At 51.3% G+C, this 19948-nt stretch overlaps 2 protein-coding genes across 4 annotated transcripts in view; one reads left to right on the plus strand and one right to left on the minus strand.

Annotated features, from left to right (window-relative positions):
- The window catches only part of POM121C (POM121 transmembrane nucleoporin C), a 17158-nt gene extending 931 nt beyond the window's left edge, over positions 1-16227 (plus strand). The window contains exons 2-13 of one of the 3 annotated variants that reach the window (XM_027861665.1): positions 524-730; positions 1274-1432; positions 2770-2850; positions 3207-3402; positions 8188-8279; positions 9256-9326; positions 9546-9670; positions 9961-10063; positions 10465-10584; positions 11024-12664; positions 13024-13107; positions 13329-15716. In XM_027861665.1, the coding sequence (XP_027717466.1) occupies positions 675-730; positions 1274-1432; positions 2770-2850; positions 3207-3402; positions 8188-8279; positions 9256-9326; positions 9546-9670; positions 9961-10063; positions 10465-10584; positions 11024-12664; positions 13024-13107; positions 13329-13426 (2826 nt within the window). In that variant the 5' untranslated portion in view covers positions 524-674 and the 3' untranslated portion in view covers positions 13427-15716. Of the gene's footprint in view, positions 1-523; positions 731-1273; positions 1433-2769; positions 2851-3206; positions 3403-8187; positions 8280-9255; positions 9327-9545; positions 9671-9960; positions 10064-10464; positions 10585-11023; positions 12665-13023; positions 13108-13328; positions 15717-16139 lie in introns of those variants that run through there. The other 2 variants (XM_027861664.1, XM_027861663.1) reach the window with 2 other exon arrangements.
- Positions 15809-19948, minus strand: part of NSUN5 (NOP2/Sun RNA methyltransferase family member 5) — a 4478-nt gene continuing 338 nt past the window's right edge. Inside the window, exons 2-10 of the mRNA XM_027861666.1 lie at positions 19566-19688; positions 18675-18846; positions 18479-18587; positions 18245-18383; positions 18026-18141; positions 17108-17286; positions 16350-16560; positions 16117-16257; positions 15809-16043 (exon numbers count right to left, since the gene is read on the minus strand). Of these exons, the coding sequence (XP_027717467.1) occupies positions 15947-16043; positions 16117-16257; positions 16350-16560; positions 17108-17286; positions 18026-18141; positions 18245-18383; positions 18479-18587; positions 18675-18846; positions 19566-19688 (1287 nt within the window). The 3' untranslated portion in view covers positions 15809-15946. The remainder of the gene's footprint in view (positions 16044-16116; positions 16258-16349; positions 16561-17107; positions 17287-18025; positions 18142-18244; positions 18384-18478; positions 18588-18674; positions 18847-19565; positions 19689-19948) is intronic.

Consider the following 19948-nt stretch of genomic DNA (forward strand, 5'->3'; position numbering starts at 1 on the left):
TTTTTTTTTTAAGCTAACTCTTTTTGAGATCATTATCTTCTTGCCTTGTGATTTAACATGTGAATTTTTGAAAATCCATTAGAGTTTTACAAAGAGAAACAATAAGTATGAAAACAGGTATTGATGCTGTAAAATAGTCTAATTTACACACACGCACACACACAGAGTTTGGTTTTAAAATTCTTATTTTCCAGAAAAGAGATACAAAAAAAAAAAAAAATACGTGTTAAAAGAGCTTTGTGAATGAAGTTAGTTCTGAAATGCTGAGGGCATGGTCCTTGATAACTTTCTGAAATTTGAGTTTAAGATGCTTTAAAAGACCCCAGGATACTGACAGCTACATTCTTTCCCTATCCCACAGTAGCTCCACAAATCTTTTGTTTCTCTCAGACTGTGACAGAGGTCAGGCTGATGTCACACTCCACCATGAATTTGTGACTCCACAGCTCAGCCTCCCTCAGAGTTAGTGTCTTTGTCGATTGCTGCCTTTGGTGTAACGGCACATTTCCCCTTCTCTGTCCAGGGACCACCCGACTACTCCAAACCGATTCTCATTGGCTCCACGGAGAAGATATCCAATTCAGCAGGCCCAGTACTCTGCACCGGGGACCCTTCCCACAGTGTGTTGGGAAGGCTACCAGAGGAATAACGTGCTCTCTGCCCGAAACTCCCAGATGGTGTCAAGCCCTGTGACTGTGAGGATTGCTCCCCCAGATCTACCCCGTTCCCCGTGAGTATGCATTTTATAACTTGATGTTTTTCAGAGGGGAAGCTCACTTTGTATTCCTGGCATATACTTAGAGCTCATTTCCCGGCAGAAGTGACCAAAAAACATGTCGGTAGAAAAAGGATAACAGCCTTGATCCAAAGACCCCAAAGCATCCTTCATAAGAAGGAAAGAGCACCAACTCTTTGCGAGTCAGAGGACCCAGCTTGAAGCCTCGCCTCTGCCACTTAGTACACATGGGACTTTGTTGCACAACTTTACTGATCTCGGTTTCCTTTTCTCCCGAGTGATGTGGATAGAGTAAGAACAGACAGTGTCTGAGGACCTCTCCAGCTCTAGAGCTGTGATCCTTTTTCATTTGGCCTCGAGGGCATCACTGATCGCCAGTGGCTGTTCTGTGAATGAACAGACGATAGGTGGATAGGCATCTGCTTCTGTGTAACCAGGGGAGGACTTTGGAGACTTCTCAGTAGATTGTAATGGTCTGTCTACACTGAATGAGGTAGTGGTCTCTCAGTGGCACTGGACTTCCTCTTCCCATTGCAGCCCGGAGCAGGTTGTGAATTCAGCCGTGCCTTCATCATCCAGTGCTGCCCCAGACCCGTGTGCAAAGGAGACCGTGATGAATGCGCTCAGAGAGAGTCAGAAAAGGGCGGTGGAGGAGGAGGATCAGATCTTCTGTGATGCCCAGGAAGACAAGCGAAGGTGACAGCCTGGTGGGACCAGGCAGCTCAGTTCTCAGGGGACGGGCTCGTGGGGTCCCGAGAGCTGGCTCCTCACAAGGAGTCTTAATCACTCCTTGATTGCAGCCTTCCCTGAAGGGTGGGACACAGTAACACAAGCCTTGAGCCTTCCATGAGAAAGGGGTTTTTCTATAATTTGCTGCTTTCCCCGAAGTACTAAGAATTATAACTCCAAGGACCTTGAAGAGTTTTATTGGCAACACTCACATTCCGCATCCCCTGGCCCCTGAATTTTATTATAAGAGGAGTTGACTGTGGCGAGGCCATCTTGTTCTGAGTGTTGGCCATCTCTCGGTGCCCAAAGTAACGCAGGAGGCTCAGCGTGTGCTCAAGTAGGCACGAGCCTTGGCAAAGAATGCTGAGCTCTGAAAGGAACTGTGTGAGGCACTGTGAGTCATTCTTGAGCTTGTGTGATAAGGTCTTGGGAGTGAAGAAGACTCCTGCCCACATGCAGAGCAGGGGCGGGAGTGAGGAACAGGCGTGCCAGAGCTCAGCCAGCTTCTCCAAGGAGTCCTTTCAGGTTCCCTGCTTTCCCCTCTTGGCCTTGCCAAAACAGTCTGTCCCAGACAGCACAAAGCCAGGCATTTGACGCTGTCCCAGCTTGTCATCCAGGAGCCTGACTTAAAAAAGTAGTGCCTGCAGCTGTGACTTGTACGCAGCAAGCAGTAATACACGCCATCATAACTTAGAGTAGGTTTGGACTGGTAGGACAGGAACAGGGAAGTCCGTCCCAGTGAGGTTTCCAAGCTGCTTCTGTTGGCACATGAGCCTGGGCTCCCTGCACACTGGCTCGCTCGCAGCTCAGTTACCACTTGTGTGGCATCTTTTCTAGGACGGGAGCAAGAAGCACTGGCATTTGCTCAGGGGGGCAGGGCTGTGTGGTTAGTGCCGTGTTGGAGGGAGGGGCCTGGGGAGAGTTTGGTTTTGTGCTTTTTGGAGACAACCATGTTCCACCCTTAAGGCCTGAAGTGAAGCAGGTGGGATCAAGTGTCCTCAGGATCCCCAGTTCTGTGTCCTTGGTTGATACTTTATAAATGCTGAGCTGGATTCAGTTTTATTCTGATAAGAACAGCAGTCACAGAAATAAGCACCTTGGATTACATCTCCATGCTGCTTGCCAGGTGTTCAAGAAACTCAGTTTCCCAATTGAGAATGAAGTAAATGTTTCTTGATGGTGTTTTAAAGCTCCTGAAATCACCGGAATATTACTACTGCCATCTTCTCAGTCCAACCTCTGCATCCAGTTCCCCCCCCCCCCCAAAAAAAATCTGCTTCACTGTGAATTTTTTGTCATTGCAGGCGCCACGACAGTAGTGGGAGTAGACACTCAGCGTTTGAACCCCTGGTCGCAAACGGAGCCCCAGCATCTCTGGTTCCCAAGTAAGTAATAGTTCCCTAAATAGAACGTTTAGCAAAGAGGTAAACAGAGCCTGCGTCTGAGTGATTCTGCCCAGACCTACACTCATTAAGAACATCAGACCTAATTAGTTGTCCAGTAACTGCTACTCTTTGCTTTTCTTGTTGGTTCAGGATAGTATCTGTCACCCTCAGAGCCTTAAGCAGGGTTAAATTTCAAAATACTTAGATCTTCCTCATATCCCCAGTTTGTTTTCATAACTGCCTAGCTGAAATTGTTACCAATTATGTTAACATAACTCCTTCTCCTGGGTTACTTAAAGAGAGAAACCATGGCCAAGTTAGATGTAGCCCTGAGAAATCTTTGTTCCTTCCATTAGGCCTGGATCTCTGAAGAGAAGCCTCACTTCCCAGTGTACAGAGGACAACCTGAATAAGAGATCTCGAACCTCTTCCACCAGCTCTCAGACCGACACCTCCCCAGGGGGCATCCCCAGCTCCATCCGCAATGCCATCTCCAGGTCCATCCGCAATGCCATCACCAGCTCCTACAGCTCCACTGGGGGTTTCTCACAGGTACTGCCTTGAGGGTGACAGATCGCTTGTGCGGTTAGTTTTTCAAAACCATCGCATTCGGTAGCTTCTGTGCACTCTCAAGGCTCTGTCACAGTCATGAACGCGCTACTCCAGTCTGCCTCCTCCTCTTCCTCTTTTCCCCTCTTCCTGCTCCATTGCTCATGGGGCATTTCTGATTTCTCTGTCCTTGATGTCTAGTCTAAACTTGAGCACATCCTTGAGTGTTTTCTCAAATGTTTCTTCTATCTCCTTGCATTAACTTGAAAAGGGGACTTTGTCCTGAGGAAACAAATCATTTCCAACACTCTCCACTGGAAACCATTCCGTTTTTCCCTGACTCTTAATTCACAGGGCTGGGGAGAAGAGCTGGCCCATTTAGGCTTCCGTTGCTGCTTCTAGACTGTTCTGCCACCATCTCTCACTTTATTTTTTCTTCAAAGTTCCCTTGCTCAGTGACCTCAGCATCTGATGTGAAGTTTTCTTCCTCCATCTTAATCCTCAAAAAAAATACATGGCAGTGATAATGGTAATTCACACGTAGAGCCCCTTTCCCATTTACTGAAACCCATTTCCTCGGGACAGCCGTGAAAGATGAGGAGGGGGGAGGAAGTACTTTCATCCTCATTTTCAGAATTTGAGAATTGGGAGAAGGACCTGAGCAGTCATTTAATTGAAATCACACAGACAGGAATCCTCATACCCAGTGATTGGTCATCTAGTGGTCATCTATTAAAGATTTTTAGGGAGAATGAAGTAAAAGGGAATCCTTTCATAATGAGACTTATCTTTGAAAAGAAATTTAAAAAAAAAAAGATAATAAATGGCAAGTAGTCCCACTGATTGTAGGTGACAGCTCTTTTTTGCTGTAAGTAGTGATTTGCAAATGGTCTTAATTGTAGCTTTTTCTGACTTAGACTGAGGAAGACTAGGAAACGTTTTAGTTCTGCAGAAGTCCTAATTAAACAAATTGCTATTTTCATTTAGCCTTAAAATACCAGTGTTCTTTTCCACCCCCTTCTGAATTTGTTGTTTACCTTGATGACTTCCTAAAATTTATGTTGCAGCATCATTATCAATGATGAAACCCTACTAAGCAGATGTGTATTTGGTGGTGGGATGCTATTTCTTTCTTTTTTTTTTTAAGTGAGGCAGTCGGGGTTAAGTGACTTGCCCAAGGTCACACAGCTAGTATGTGTCAAGTGTTTGGTCTGAGGCCGTATTTGAACTTCAGGGCCGGTGCTCTATCCGCTGCACCACCTAGCTGCCCCATGGGATGCTATTTCTTAAAGGATTTGACTTTTTCTAAACCCAAGTCAGTGTCACGACCTTGAAACCGAGACATTTTGTGTCTTACCTTAGAATCACCTCTCAACATCTTGTTTTTAAAAAGCAAAAAATAAATAATTTTGACAGCACTTAATCTTCGTGGATTTTTTTTGGAGGCCAGACCTACTCCCAAGAACATCCTCCTTGACTCAATTATAATTACACTACATAAAAAACAATGTGCCTTTTCTAGCAGCAGTCTCTATAGCCTACCTTTTTCCTGTTGGGGAATTTTTCGTAAGATGTTTTGGGGGTGGGGGTTGAGTAGGATACTTTTGAAAGTTTGAGATGAGGTAATAGTAGCAGTTGTTGTGTGTATACACATATATACATGTATGGGAAATGTCTTTATATTTAATCACTTTCCACACTAATGTCACTTGACTTTCAAAATAACCTTGTGATGTAGTGGCATGGTATATAATCTTATAAATGAGGTTGCTTCTAAGCATCGCTTTATTCCTCTCCGCAACATAAGTGCTTGAATTTGAAATTTAAAAAAAAAATTACAGGTTCATTGTTTGAATGTGGTCAGGAGGCTTTTTTGTAGGCCATCTGTTCTAAACTGCACCTAATCAAGGAAAACCCTCCGTAACACACCTGACACGTGGTCATCTAGCTTTTGCTTGAAGACCTCTTCTAAAGGGACACTCACTACATTCGTCTCTGTCAGGAATTGGGTAGCATGTTCCATCATTAGTCATTTGGAACGTGGTTGGGCCTGACACTGATCAGAGTCCCTCAGTCTTACATTATTGTTACCATTGTATAAATTGTTCTCCTGATTCTGCTTACTTCCCTCTGCATCTGTTCATACAGGTCCTCCAGGTTTCTCTGAAACAACACAGTAGTATTCCCTTACACTCACAGACATGACTTATTCAGTCGTTCTCCAGTTAATAGGCATCCCCTCGGTTTCCAGTTCTTTGCCATTACAAACATTGCTGCTGTAAAAAATTTTGTATGTCCTTAGTGTTTGTTTTACCTAGAACCGATCTGCCCTCCCTCTAATTTGCCCATCTCCCTCTTGCTTCCTTGTGGAGTGAAATTCGCCTCTGTGGCCAGTGTACATGTACGGTGCTCTTCCCTCCTTTGAGAGTGAGGTTCAGGTGTCGCCCAGTGCCCACCCCTCCTTCTTTGTGTAGACTTGCGTATCCTGCTTATGTGAGATGATTTTCCCTAACCTTCTTTCTCTTTGCTTCCTAGTGTATCCCTCTTCCGCTTCCTTTCCTTTTTTCTCTCAAAATCATCAAAATGTAATAAGATCATTCCCAGGCCTTTGCCAAACCGTGGCCTTTGGCCCTCCTCCTGTTTTTTACAGCCCTGTCGATGAAGAATGGTTTGTGCATTTTTAAAGGCAATAAAACTTCATTTAAAAATATAAAATCCATTCTTAGCATGTGAGTCACAGTTTGCAGACCTCTGCTGTAACTGGATTCTCTTTGTGGCCCTGGTGACAGGGTACTGAGGGGACACAGGTGTCCTCTCCCATAATGGAATGTAAACAGTTTGTCCTTGTTTAGCCCCTTATGATTATTCTTCGTGTTTACTCTTTTACATTTCTCTTCACACCTGGGTTTGCACTTCACGGTTCCTGAGCAGCTCTGGCATTTTGCTTAGGCATTCTTCGAAGTCTGTTTCCTTAAAGTTCCATTTCTTTTCCCCTCCAGGATTATACTCAGTTTTTCTAGGTAGGGGATCCTTGGTTATGAGCCTAGATCCTTTGCCTTCTAGAATACCACATTCCAGGCTGGTAGCTGCTGCAGTGTTTTTTCTTTGACCTGGAAGCGCTGGCTTTGGGCTGCGTCGTTCCTGGGAGTTGTCATCATGGGGCTTCTTTCCCGATGTGATCAGAGGATTCTCCCTGTTTCCACTCTGTCCTGTGGTCCTAAAGAATCTGGGCAGTTTTCTCGTAAGATGTAAAATAGCTTCTCTAGGCTCTTTGTCTGGTCATGGCTTCCAGGCAGTCCGATGGTTTGTAAGATTTTCCCTCCTAGATTTGTTGTGCAGGTCAGTCACTTTTGCTTGGGGGTTTCTTTTTTCCTATTTTTTCAGTCGTTTCACTTTAGTTTACATTTCTTGCCTCGTGGAATCACTGACTTCTTTGTAGTCCATTCTGATTTGGGGGAAGTTTGTTGCTTGGGTAGGTTTTGTACATTTTGTGCCCAGCTGTTAATTCCCGTCCCAGCTCTTTCTCCCACAGCTTTCGTTTCTTTTCCAGTCTTTCCTCAGCTGCTCTCATTCTGTTTACACAAACATCTTTAATTTTTTGCTCTGTCTCATTCAGGAAATCTGGTTGGATTTTGCTGTGTTTTTCTTTGAGGTTTGCTTGGAGTCATTCTCCTCTGGGTTTGGGTCTTGAAGATCCCTGGCACCGTAATAGCTCCTTTTACTGGAATTCTTTTTTCTTTCTTGGTTTCCTTATTCTTCCACATTTCCTGACTTTGGAGGGCCAGATCCTCTGGAGGAGAGGTCTGTGCCTGTCCTGCTGCTTCTCTGGGTATTGAGTGTTGCATTATTTCAGGATCTCAGGGACAGCTCGGGCTGGAAACCCTCAAGCTTTCATTGCCCCTCAAATGGTATGATCCAGGGCAAATTCTCATCACTGCCTTTCTGGTTGGTCCCAGCTTCGGATGTGGGTTTGGGTCTGAGCGACAGGCCTGCGGGCTTGCCCAGTTTGTAGTATCAGTAGACTGTGGTTGTGGTCACCTGAGACCCTCTGCTTTTTCAGAGTGACAGAGTATAGGCTTCCTTTTGGTCTGGGATTCCTTCCCAGCTTCATTCCTCTGCAGTTTTTCAGACTGGGCTAGGGACTAGATCTTGAGACCCTGTTTTGCTCCAGGTTTCTGAGCCACATGGCTGCTGCTGCTTCTGAACTAGCTTCTTGCTGGTTTAGGGCCTCCATCCGTTGCTTACCTTGGAACACCACCTGCTCCTCCGTCAGCTGTGGACCTGCATCCAGGAGCTAGGTTGTGAGCAGCAGAACTGCCCCCTCCTTCTGCAGCCTGTGCAGGTGTAGGCTGTACCTCTGCTAGACCCTGGGCTTTGTGGGCTCGGGGTGCACAGCCTCACCAGGTCAGCGGGCCTCTCGCTGTCTCCTTTGCCTGCCTAGGCTGAGAACAGCCCCACTGGAATCTGGTTCAGTGTTGTTTCCAGCTCTCTTTGGAGGAGTTTGGGGAGGGGAAGGGAGGAGGTCACTGTACTTCTTCCTGATACTCTGCCAGCTTGGCCCACCTCCAAAGCTTCCACTCCTCGAAGGCAGCCCTTTGAATTGTGTTGTTTCTTACCGAGTTTTGCTTTGCATTCAGCCTGAATCTGCCACTTTGTAACTTGTGCTGTTGTTCTCAGGTCTGTCCTCTGTTACTTGTCAACAGGCTTCGTGACATCTTCCCCATGATGTGAACCATAAGTTGCTCTACTTTGGGGAGAATATTAACATTGACTTTATTTGGATTTCAGTTGTGGAAGAGGAGTGACGCTAGTACCTCACCCCTGTCTAGCCCCGCCTCATCTCGCTCCCCGACCCCGGAGAGGCCTGTGAAAAAAGCACGGTAACTGCTTTGAATGAGGTTCATGTGCACGATCCCAAGGGATCTGAGAGTCCTTTTGGGCAAGGGAAGGAGGAACAAAGTTAAAGGTAGCCAAAGTCCACCCAGAGTTGCAGAATGGTGAGAAGTTAGGGTCTAGAAAAAGAACTCAAGGGCTAACGTAAATTCTCATTACCCTTATCTTTCTGTCCTTGAGCAATATTGACTGAATTATCAGGTTCCCAAAACACCAGACTTAGAGCTGAAAAGTCACCTTAGAAATCAAGGTCCACATGTTTTTTACAGAAAACAGGCCTAGCAAGGTGAAGGATCTTATGGGGAGCAGAGGAGGTGTTCAGGGGAGGGCACGCTCTCTCATGCTCTGTCTCCTTCCTCTTCCTCTGCCCACAAACCCAGTGTACTGGACTTGGGTGTGAGTCCAGTTTCTTGGACCAGTGTGGCCTAAACTCTGTGAACCTGTTTCCTCATTTAAAATACGAGGGTCATGGATTCTAGAGCCTCCCGGGGTGGTTGTGTGTGTCAGGTGCTGAGGAGACTCTGCAGTCAGCGCGTGGGTTCTGAATAATGGTCACTCCGTGTCGAGGACGGGTGGGCCAGCAGACCCTCCATCAGGAGGCAGACCTGGGGTCTGGGGCATCCACGGCCATTAGTGTCCCTTCTTTAAGAACGGTTAAACTGTTCATGTTGGCTTCTCCTTATCTCCTTTCTTCAGGTCTACGTGCTAGGTTAAGGTTTTTGCCCAGAGTGAAGCATTTCCTGTGGCCGCTTACGATAAGAATTTAAAATAGAATGGTCGAATGAGTAAGTGTGGCAGCTAGCAGGACATGAAGATCTGTTGGGAACAGCGGCCACAGACACGTAGGATCGTGGCCTTATTCTCGGTTTAGGGATCATTGCTCAGTGATGTTGCAGCCCAGTGTCTTTATCTTTGTCCGGGAAGTCTTGTGAAGTTTGAGACTGACTTTTTTTTCCCCCACAGAATAGAAGAGTCTCATGGGTCTAGCTGTGTGACCCCCGTGACCTCAGACAAGGAATGTCAGGCAGAGAAGGGTCAGTCGGGAGGGGGGGGTTCCGGTGGGAGGAGTCAGGAGAGCTCTCAGTATAGCAGGGAGCAGGGCCCTAGTTTTAAAGGGGGAAGGGGGACATCCAGCAACTTCTGGCAGCTGTGGTTAATGAAATTAGAACAGGCCAGAGGGACAGAACAGTGCTGCCTGGGGATAGAAGGTTGACTGCCCAAGCTGTTCCTTTAACTATGCTGTCTCTTTTTAGTGACGGATACCGCAACTTGGAGGAAACAGAGCTCCTGGAGCACCCCACCCACCTCTGGGAGTGGGAGGAAGCACAAACGCAAAGTTCAGTTATTGGCTTCTCGGCGAGGGGACCAGCTCACCCTGGTACAGTGTCCTCCGTGGAGTCCCCCTGGCCTTTTCTCCCACAAACCTCTGGGCTCAGCTAGCTACTCTGGTGCTCCTGGAGAAGGCCCAGCCTGGCCTCCGAGATATTCCCCTTTAACCCGTGTCCATAGACCAGAAGGGTCTGCATCCCTGTTCTCCGGGCTTCAGGGTCTCCCTGGAACCCCCATCTCTCAAACATCTTACCCAGGCCAACAGCCCCCGTAGTGCACCAGGGGGTCCTTACCGGTTTCCCCTTCTGATAGGCTTGAGTGTCTCTTTGTTTCTGACAGCCTCCACCTCCCCAGCTCGGTTACCTGATCACTGCTGAAGACCTAGACTTGGAAAAGAAGGCTGCATTTCAGTGGTTTAACAAAGTCTTGGAAGAGAAGGGAGGTGAGGGTAGCATCTGATACCCCCATGAGAAAGAGTTCCCTTCTGAATCTGAAGGTCGCTCTTTTCCCAGAGGGAGGGGGACCAGAAACTTCCAGTTGACTTTTGGAATTGAGTCTCATCTGAGACACTAACCTGGGTTCTTCTTGTCTCATTTTCCCCTGAAACCTGGAGAGCACTGGATACCAGGCTTCCTTAGCACAGGCTTCCTAGTGGCTATCCACTAGTCTCTCTGTAGATAGATAGATATAGATATATATGAGTTAAGACATGATAGAATTGGAGAACCTGTAACATGGAAGGCCCAGGAATGCTTAGGGGCCCTGTGATTTATGACCTTTATTTGTTTGGAGCTCTGCGACTTTCAGAGGAGACCTATTTCTAAACATTTTCCTCTCTCCTAGATCCCCCTCCCTTTTCTGTCGCAGAGACTTCACCAGCTGGCACTCCAGCTTCAGGTGCCACCCCCCTGCTGGACAGTGTGAAGAAGATGCAGAGTTCCCCGAGCCCAGCCACCCTCACAGGTGAGAGAGGACTTGTTGCAGGCCTCTCGGCCTCTGCCTGTTAGGAGGAGGGAGCTGAGGCCCAGCAGAGATGAACCCCAACCATGATAAGCCTGCTCTGGTGCTTAGGCCTCTAAACGTGGTCTGATGACTTAGCACGAAAAGCTGGAATCTGGAGCTTTCAATGCTGCTTTTCCAAGTGCCCTGTGTTCCCAGCGTCCATCTGTCCTGGCTAAGCGCATCTGGAGATGAACAGGATCCGAATGAGGGTGCTCCCTCGAGGGCTGTTACCCTGTTCTTGAGGTTTATGCCAGCGTGCTGCTTGACTGGGCCTGGTGTCTTTCTCTTTTTGAAGTTCTAGAATAGCTGACATTTGTGAGACTGCTGTGGGCAGAGCTCATTTTTTGGGAGCATGGGGTCATGTCTGCTTCCTGACGTGTCCCTCTCTTGTCTTTCTCAGACCCAGCTGGAGCAGCCAGTGCTGGGGTGCCTTCCCCACCGAAGCCGGCCAGGCCACCCGCTGCCGCAGGGCCCGCAGAGCCAGGGCCCCGAGCTGCCACCTCTTCGTCCTCCAAGCCCTTGTTGACCTCTTCCGCCACACTCCCCGTCACTACCACTAGCCAGGCCTCCCCAGCGCATGTGTCGTCGGACAGCTCTCCCAAGCCGCCCCCCAAACCCAGCATTCTCTTGGGGATGCTGAGTACCCCGCCTCTAACTCCCACCGCTCCTGCGGCTGCTTCGGCTCCTCCTCCCGCCACTTTCATGTTCAAACCCATTTTTGGGGTTCCCCCTGAAATGGAGCGTGGCGCTTTTTTGCCAGCTGCCCCCCGTGCCACAGCTCCTGTGTCTTGTGGCTCTGTCCTACCCCCAGCCCCCAGCCCCTCCACCTCAATCTTTAAGCCCATCTTTGGGAGCGTGGGCCTCCCCACATCTGTGCCCTTGGCCTCAACTTCCCCTTTCTTGAAGCAACCCTCTTCTGCAGCCCCCACCACGGCCTCTGCCGCCACAGCCACCTCCAGTGGGACCACTGACTCGGGCTTCAAGCCCACCTTTGGCTTTAGGCCGAGCAGCTTGGCCAGCACCACGGCCAGCACCCCTGCTACCACCGCTAGCGCCGCTGCTGCCACCGCTAGCGCCGCTGCTGCCACCGATAGCGCCGCTGCTGCCACCGCTAGCGCCGCTGCTGCCGCCACTACCACCCCCTCCCTAGCACAGCCTTTCATCTTTAGGGCTGCTCCTGCCTCTGGTGCCAGCTTCACCCCGCCCACTGGTTCCGTGTTCCAGTTTAACAAACCTGCTGCCACTGTCACTGCCGCCACCACCGCGGCAGCACCCACTACGACCTTTGGTGCCGCACAGACGGTCCCCAGCAGCACTGCTGGCTTTGCGTTTGATGGGACCGTCACCATAGCATCCCTGCCGACCACCAGCCAAGTGACGACGTTTGGCCCCGCCGCCACCACCACTACCAGCACAGCTGCGTTCAGCAACCCCTTTGGCTCCAGCGTCAAGACGATGCTGCCCCCGCCCTACCCGGGTGCTGCCCCTCAGCCTGCCTTTGGGACTGCTGACAGGCAGCAGCAGCAGCAGGGGACCACCAAAGCGGGCTCCATAAGCTTCAGTAGCACATTCAGCTTTGGGGGCTCGGCAGCCCCAAACCCCGCCCTTCCCCAGCCCACTTTTGGCGGGTTGAAGCCCCCCACCTCCTTTGGCACCCCTGCCAGCACGCAGCTGAAGTTTGGCAGCCCCGACATGGTCTTCTCTTTTGACACGACCACCACCTCTAGCTTTGGGGCCACCACGCAGACCGCCAGCAGTGGCACCAGCAGCTCCCCGTTTAGCAATGTGACCAAGGCCCCCTTCATATTTGGGAGCTCCACACCTGTGGCCAGCAGCGGGGACTGTAGGGCCAGCACGGCCGTCCCTGGAACCAGCTCGAGTACTGTGGCATTCAGCTTCGGAGCAAGCCAGAGTGGGGCAACCAATGCCACTGCCCCCTTTGGGGGTACCTTGAACCAGAACCCCCTGGGCGCCCCAAGTCAGAGCATGCCCTTTGCCTTCAGTGTGTCCACCACCACCGAGAACAAGCCTTTGTTTGGAGGTAAATTGGGGTTGGGGAGAGGTCTCTTGTGGCCCTCGTTCAGAAAGCAGCCTTTGAGCCCCCTTTGGGGGAACTCTAGAGGTTCCCTCATTCAGCCCCCTCCTTTGAGGGGACCCAGAGATTGTGGCCAAAAATTGTCCTAAGTCTCGGCACACAGATCCAGGCTGGCCGGGATTTCAGACCTGCTCTCCGATCTCTGCTGGGTCTGTGGCTTTGGGGGCGGCCTGCACTGACACAGTCACCCGTCCCTCCAGTGATCGACTGTAGGCATCGTGAACCTGCTCGGCAGGGTTTGGGGGTGTCATGAAATTTGTGCCAGCCAGTTCTGTGTAGTGTTTTCAGCTGTCTCCTCTTCCTAGGCACAAGCTGTGTGGGCAGTAGCTTTTCCTTTGGGACACCAACCACGCCAGCCCAGGGCTTTGTGGGAGCAGGACCATCTTTCGGTAAGTACCTCTGGCTGAGGAGGATTGAAGGGGGGAGGAGGGAGTCCTCGAGGTGCCTGGCCTTAGTTACCCCCCACACTTCTTGTCAAGGTCTGGAGCGGGTCAGTCACTTCTCATTTTTGTGGTTGGGATGCACCGATGAGGACTAGGGAGGGACTTGGGGCACGAGGCATCTTTCTCAAGAGAACCCAGTCTGATGAGTGTGTTGGATCCATCCTTAGGACCATCGACCCCTTTATTTTCCATTGGTACAGGATCCAAGACCCCTGGGGCCAGGCAGCGACTGCAGGCCCGGAGACAGCATACCCGAAAGAAATAACCTGTCCTGCCTCCTCCCCCCCCAGACCCTTTCCTTCCTTTCCCAGCCCTCCCCTCCTTGGCTCCTGCTGTGAAGAGCCTCGTCCCTGTCCCTGTTTTTGTACAGCAAGCCCACCCCAGCCCCACCCCCCACTTCTCCGGCAGCAGCTGCCAAGAAGGCGGCTGCCCTGGAAGTGGCAGGTTGGAAACAAACCCTTTTTACTTGAACAGTTCCACTGCTAGACTGGAGAAACTTGTGTACATATCATCAGCCTTGCCTTGCCTTTCCTGACTTGTCTCCTTGTGTTGTGTGTGTGTGTGTGTGTGTGTGTGTCTCTGTGTGTGTGTGTGCGTGTGTGTGTGTCAGCTTGGCCAAGGAACCCCTTTCCTGCACTCTGCCTGGCCTCTGGAGAGGCCTCCAAGCCTGGACACAGGGAGGGCTTGGCCCTGAGCCTCCCAGCTCTCCTCCTGCTCCATGTGGCTGCAAGGGCAGGCTTCTTGCTGCTTTTGCCTTGGGTCTTGGCTCCTGCTCCTTGGACTTTGTCCCCGAAGGAAGCATTCCTTTTCATGGTGTTGGTCTGGCTTGGGTTTGCCTTGGGGAAGACTCCAGGAATCAGGAGAAGCCTCCATGAAGGCTACTCCTGATGCACCATCTTTCTTCCTTCCCCTGGAGAAAGAGAGGAAGGTTGTAGCCTAAGTCTTCCCTTTGCGAGCAAAGCCCTTAAGACCTCAGGGGTTGCAGTTAGCCAACAGAAAAGGAAAGCACCTTTCCCTCGGAGCCCCCGCTGGCCAGCAAAGGAGCAGGCCAGACACTGCACCACTGCTCCTGGCTTCTCTCCCTTTCCTCCCCAGTGCTGTTTTTGTTTTCTGGGTTCGTCTGTATAAAGCCGTGTCCTGTCAGCGTTGCTCTGTCTGATGCTCATTGAATCGAGTTTGGAGGAAAATTTGACTTGTGTGAGTGGCGGCATGTTGGTAGTGCCGGACTTGGTGTAAAAAGCTTTTTGGGGTCCAGGAGTTTCCCACAGAAACTGGACCCACTCAATTGGATGTGGAACGTGGCCATGAGAGGCTGCACGTGCTGAATGACTCCTGAATTTTCAAACAGTGTTTTGATTCGAAGGGATGGCAGCCCAGGAAGGAATAAGGCCCAAGGGACAGGGTGCTGTGAATGTAAGCAGAGGATAAGACCCCCACCTTGCTTTGGGCTCCCCTACACACATACACACGTCTTTGTGATCTCACAGTAGGGCAGGTATCCCTAAATTAGTGGATAATCTTATTTTACTGCTGGGTTGCATGCTTTTTTGGGTTTGGGGGGGAAAGGGAGAGCAAGGAGGGTCACCATGAAGGAGCCCCGCCTCAGTAAGGAAAACCCTGCATAAGGTAGCCTCCTTCTGGTTCCTTTGGGCCAAGAAGGAAAGCCCCATTACTCAATAGGCGAGCTCCACACCTGCCTTCCAGATCAAGGATCACTTGTTACCGATCAGGGCCCGTCCTCTAAACACCAACTCGGCCCAGAGCACCCTCTCCCTGGCCCAGGAGCCTCGCTGCTCTGCCATCACTTTTGGGAGAAGTGTGAATGTGTATGGGTGATTTGCCTAAGTCTAAATTTAAGAAAAAGAAAAAAAAACTATTTAAACATTTTTTTAACAAAATAAAATTTATTTTTATATTTAAGCTAAATTGCCTTTTGAATTCCTTCAAGCTTGGTTCATTGAGGCTGTGAAAGTCCAAAGCTGTTGTCCAGAAATTAGCTGAGCAGTGAGATCTGGGGGAGGAGGGAGCCTGACGCTGCCCGGCAGAGGAAGGGCTCACTTAGACTCCCTTTTCACCCAGGGAATCGTTCTGTAAAATGTACTTAATTCTTCTATAATAATGTAATGTATGTGAATGTGGCTAGGGCGAGGTTCCCCCCTGTGATAGCAGCTCTGGTGGTTGCAGTTTTGGAGGCGGGAGAGGGACACTGGAAGGTCTCAAGAGCTCCATCTTGAGCCTGTGTCTCAGCCACTGCTCAGTCCCACGAGGACCCTGGGGAAAGCTGAATCAGGTCAAACCAGCCTTTCCACAGCAGTGGTGGCAGCAGGAAGCCTGTCAGTTACCAGAACAGCCCAGAGATCTGCCCACACCCACCCAGCTCAGCCTCGGCCCCGTGCAGGTACATGCACGAGACCGGACGGGAACAGGAGACGAAGCTTTCCATAAGACGCTGTTCCTGTCGAGTCTGGTGGGAATTTAGTGTGAATGTGCAATTTTTTTTTCCTTGCTTCTTATAATGTCATTGATTTTAAAAATAAACAGAACTGTGATTTCCAGTGGACCCATCCTGTCTTTTTTTTCCCATGGGGGTTAAGGACAGACTTGGACTTCTCACACAGGAATAAAGGATTGCTCCATCTCCCTGCCTTAAGAAGCAGAGCAGTGAGAAGTGCCCCTTGGGGCTCAGGCAAGAGCTGGTCCCACAGAAGCTCTAACTGCCTGCTGCTGCTCCCAAATTCGAAGGAGACCCAGCCCAGAGCAGAGGAGGGAGGCGCACAGCCCGCGTTCACGTAGTGGATGCATTTTGCCGGCGCCGTTTCTTTTTCTTGGGAGCCACACTGGGCACAGGTTCTCCAGCCAGCAACTGTGGTTCTGGACTTGAGCTAGAGGGAGAATAGAAAATTAGACCTAGCCAGGGCACTCTAACCCTTCAGCCATGAGAGCCCAAACACTCACCTTTTCCCATCTGCCCGTTCCAGTACAGCGACAAAGAAGCCTCCCGTGAGCGTGGCTTCAGGAGATGCCCGGATGCAGTGTTCTGCACCTGGGAAGGTGCCAAGGCCTCTCTGGGGCCACAGAGGTAACGCATGCACAAGCCTGGGAGAAGGGGTAGAAATCAGACACTGCAACACACCCACCTCATCCCTAAAAGAAGGCCACACCACGCAGCAGGCCCTGTCCTAGAATACCTAAAGGCGCCCCCGTTCTGCTCCAGGATATCTCGGACCACATCTTCATTCTCCTCCTGGCACACGGAGCAGGTCGAATAGACGACACGTTGCAGGGCCGGGAAGGAGAGCGCGTGGCTCAGGGCACGGCGCTGGAACCCAGCCAGAGCATGTAAACGTGCCTGGCTGGGGGTACCTGCACCAGGCTCCTCTAGCTGCCTTGACGCCATGCCTGGGGGAAGAGAGATGCATTTTATCAAGCACCTGTGCTTGGGACTAGCCATCCCAATCCTCAAAATACTGGAAGAAACAACCTGTCCACAAATAAGTAAAGACAAAGTAGTTTTTGTTTTTTTTGGGGGGCAAGGCAGCCGGGGCCAAGTGACTTGTCTAGGGTCAGACAGCTAGTCAAGTGTCTGAGGCCAGATTTGAACTCCGGTCCTCCTGACCACAGGGCCAGTGCTCTATCCGCTGTGCCAATACAAAGTAATTCTTGCAGAAGGTGGCACCTGAGCTGAGCTCTGCATATGACTAGAGATTCCAAAAACTCAAGCTTCCAGGGACGGGCCTTTCTGGCCCCTGGGGGCAGCCCATACAAAGCCACAGGATAGAGTCAGGCAACAGCAGGGAAGCCATCCGTACATGCGGGGGAGCAATAGGAAATGCCATGTCAGAGCCGTAAGTCAGGAGGAACTAAACCTCCTGAGACTCCCCAGAACCCCTCAGCATCACCTTTTCCCATCTGTCCAAAGAGTTCCCTAAGGTTCTCCCCATCTCACCGGAACCGCTGCAAGAAGGGTCCAGCAAGATGTACTGGACCCGGCAGTAACGTGGGTCAGAGGGAGATACAGAGAGAAAGTCCTCATTGGCTATCTCACAGCAAGAGACTCCAGCCCTGGTCAGCAGTGTGGCCATGGTGGCTAGCCGCCCAGCATCCAAGTCAAAAGCAAAGATTTTCCTAGAGAGGAAATCAGCGAGTCAGCTCCACAAGCACAAAGCATTTGGTGGGGAGGGGGTGGGCGCACGGGACATGGAGAGAAAACACAACTTCCTGCTAACAGGCAGCTGCTTGCAGTCTGGCTGGGGGAGGAGGGAGACAGGGCACGAGTCAATGAAGAAACCACCACGACCCTCAGGGAAAGGTTCTTTCTAAAGGAGCCTAAGGGGTCAGAAGAGACCTGACGCTTACTAGCTCTGTATGTGACCATTTTAGCTGAGCCTCAGTTTCCTCATCTGTAAAAAGGGATGTCACGAGCTATCCCCTCAACCTCACAATCCTCACCCTATAACTAGAAGGGACCTTCGAGGTCACCTGGCCCAACCCCTCACTTGACAGAGAAGATTCAGGCCCAGAGAGATGAGGTACCTTCTGCAACCCCACAAAGCCAAAATGTCTACAGTGAGATTTGAACTCATGCCTTCCTGACTCTGGGTCCAGCGTCCCTTCCACTAGAACATGACACCTCTCAAATGAGGCATAAAGAAAGGCAAAGGCGTTAACAATGCCTCCATTCCTATCCCTGGAATTTCCCATCCAACACCCTGCCATTTGGACCCTAAAAGTCCCTAGCTCCAAACCAGATTTTTAAAGGAAACCCATCAATCTCTAGTCACCAAATTTTCTTCCCAGTCGGGAGACAATCTAAACTGAATGCCACATGATTCTCCTCACCCTCACCCCTTCCCTCCGGCCTCACCCCTGGTTTTTCAGCAGAGCAGCAAGGTGGCTCGTCTTATTGCCTGGGGCAGCACACGCATCGATGACGTGGGAGCCAGGGGGCGGGGCAAGCAGCATGGCTGGGAGGCAGCTTGCCTGGTGGGGGCAAGACGTCAGAACTGAGTGAAGCCCCTCCCCCCCGGGGCCTCTTCTCCCCATCTGTCCCCCACCCCCCTTCAGTATGGCCCTTCCTCCTGACCTTGTCTTGCAGGATGAGATGGCCAGCCTGGTACAGCGGGTGCTTATGGAGGTCAGTGCCTGAAGAGAATATAAGTAGCTCTGGAAGCAGTGAGTCCAGAAAAAAAAGTTTCCCCTCTAAGGCCCGTAGCTCGTCCGGTCTGTCAGGGAAGAGAAGGAAGAAGGTGGCCTGAGAACAGGCTAGAGACCACCCCCCCTTCGTGCAACTGCCCTGGAACCAGAAGGCTGCTCTCACCCAGAAGCACGGCCCTGGTAGGAGTAGCCCTCGCGCTTCAAGTAATCAATGGTGTCACTGAGGTTGGTCTTGAGTGTGTTCACTCGCACAAAGCGAGGGAGCCGCGCCTCTGCAGGCAAAGGGAGAAGGCACTGGGACTCCCCTCCACGGCCTTCCCGAGCATCAGCTCCAGCCACTCCCCAGGGCTCCCACTCACCCTGAACGGCCCCAGGAGTCGACTCTAGGAGGTCCTCGTTGCGGCTCACGCACCGCTTCACCTTGAGCCGGGCAAACTCGGCCTGCAGCCTCGCCTTGTGCCGAGACAGCACAGGCTTCCATCGGCCTCCACCCCGTAAGCCCCGGCCCAGCAGCAGCTCGTATACCAGGACCTGAGAAGGGACTGTCGGTCTGAGCCAAGCCACCCGAGCATCACGCCCAACCCCCTTTGACCTTAGGCTAATCTCATCTGTAAAATGAAGGGACTGGACCAGATGGCCACGGAGGGCCCTTCCAGGGCCCTCGTCTCCAGTCCACAGCAAACCCAATGAGCCAGGCTCAAGAAGTAAGTCAAGTCAAGAACAATTTATTGAGTATATAAGAAGAGCCTCTGGTAGCATCCATAATCCACTCTTTCTACTCAATAACCATTTGCTGAGTACCTACTATGTGTCAGTCACTGTAGGAGAGCCCTGGGGAAACAAAGACAAAATGAAACTGTCTCTGCCCTCAGAGAGCTTCATTCTATCTGGGAAGCAACATGTTTATAAGGACAGTCACATTAAATACAAGGTAATTTAGGGGTGAAAGCATTAATTAGGGTGGGGGGAGATCAGGTAGGGTTCCCTGTGGGAGAGCTTGAGCTCTGGGTCCTCTGGCCCCAAAACCATTGCTCCAGAGACTTTCCACTGTACCTGCCCAGGTAAGCTATGGATCACATTCATCCCCTCCCAGGACAAGAACATGACTTTGGGGCAGTTTCCAGGGAACCCTCCCTGGTGCTTGGGTATGTGAAAAAGCCTTCCTTAACAGCCTCCCTTGGGTAAGGCGTGGGGTCCAGGCTCGGTGCCGACCTAACCCTCCCCACTCCCTTCTCTCCCGGGAGCCTCACCTTGGCCAGGTGTGGCTTCAGCTTCTTCTCGGCCTCTAGGAGGCGGGCGCTGCCGATCACTGCGTCCAGCACAGCCGAATAGCGCTGCGTCTCGCAGACCAGAGCGTACAGCTGCCGGACGTTCTGGGACCCAAGTGTGTGGAGGAGAGGCGGGCATCAGGCGCACGCCCCACCCTGACCCCGACACCCCTGACCCCCAGACACCCGACCCCCGACCCCGGACACCCCGCCTCTGACTGAACACCCGGCCCCGCCCCCAGACACTCCGCCTCTGACTCCGGACACCCGGCCCCCGACCCTGGACACCCCGTCTCTGACTCCGGACACCCCGCCCCCGCCCCCCGGACACCCCGCCTCTGACTGAACACCCGGCCCCGCCCCCG

This window comes from Vombatus ursinus, unplaced genomic scaffold (genome assembly GCF_900497805.2).
Source record: "Vombatus ursinus unplaced genomic scaffold, bare-nosed wombat genome assembly UNPS02014768.1, whole genome shotgun sequence".
NCBI lineage: Eukaryota > Metazoa > Chordata > Mammalia > Diprotodontia > Vombatidae > Vombatus > Vombatus ursinus.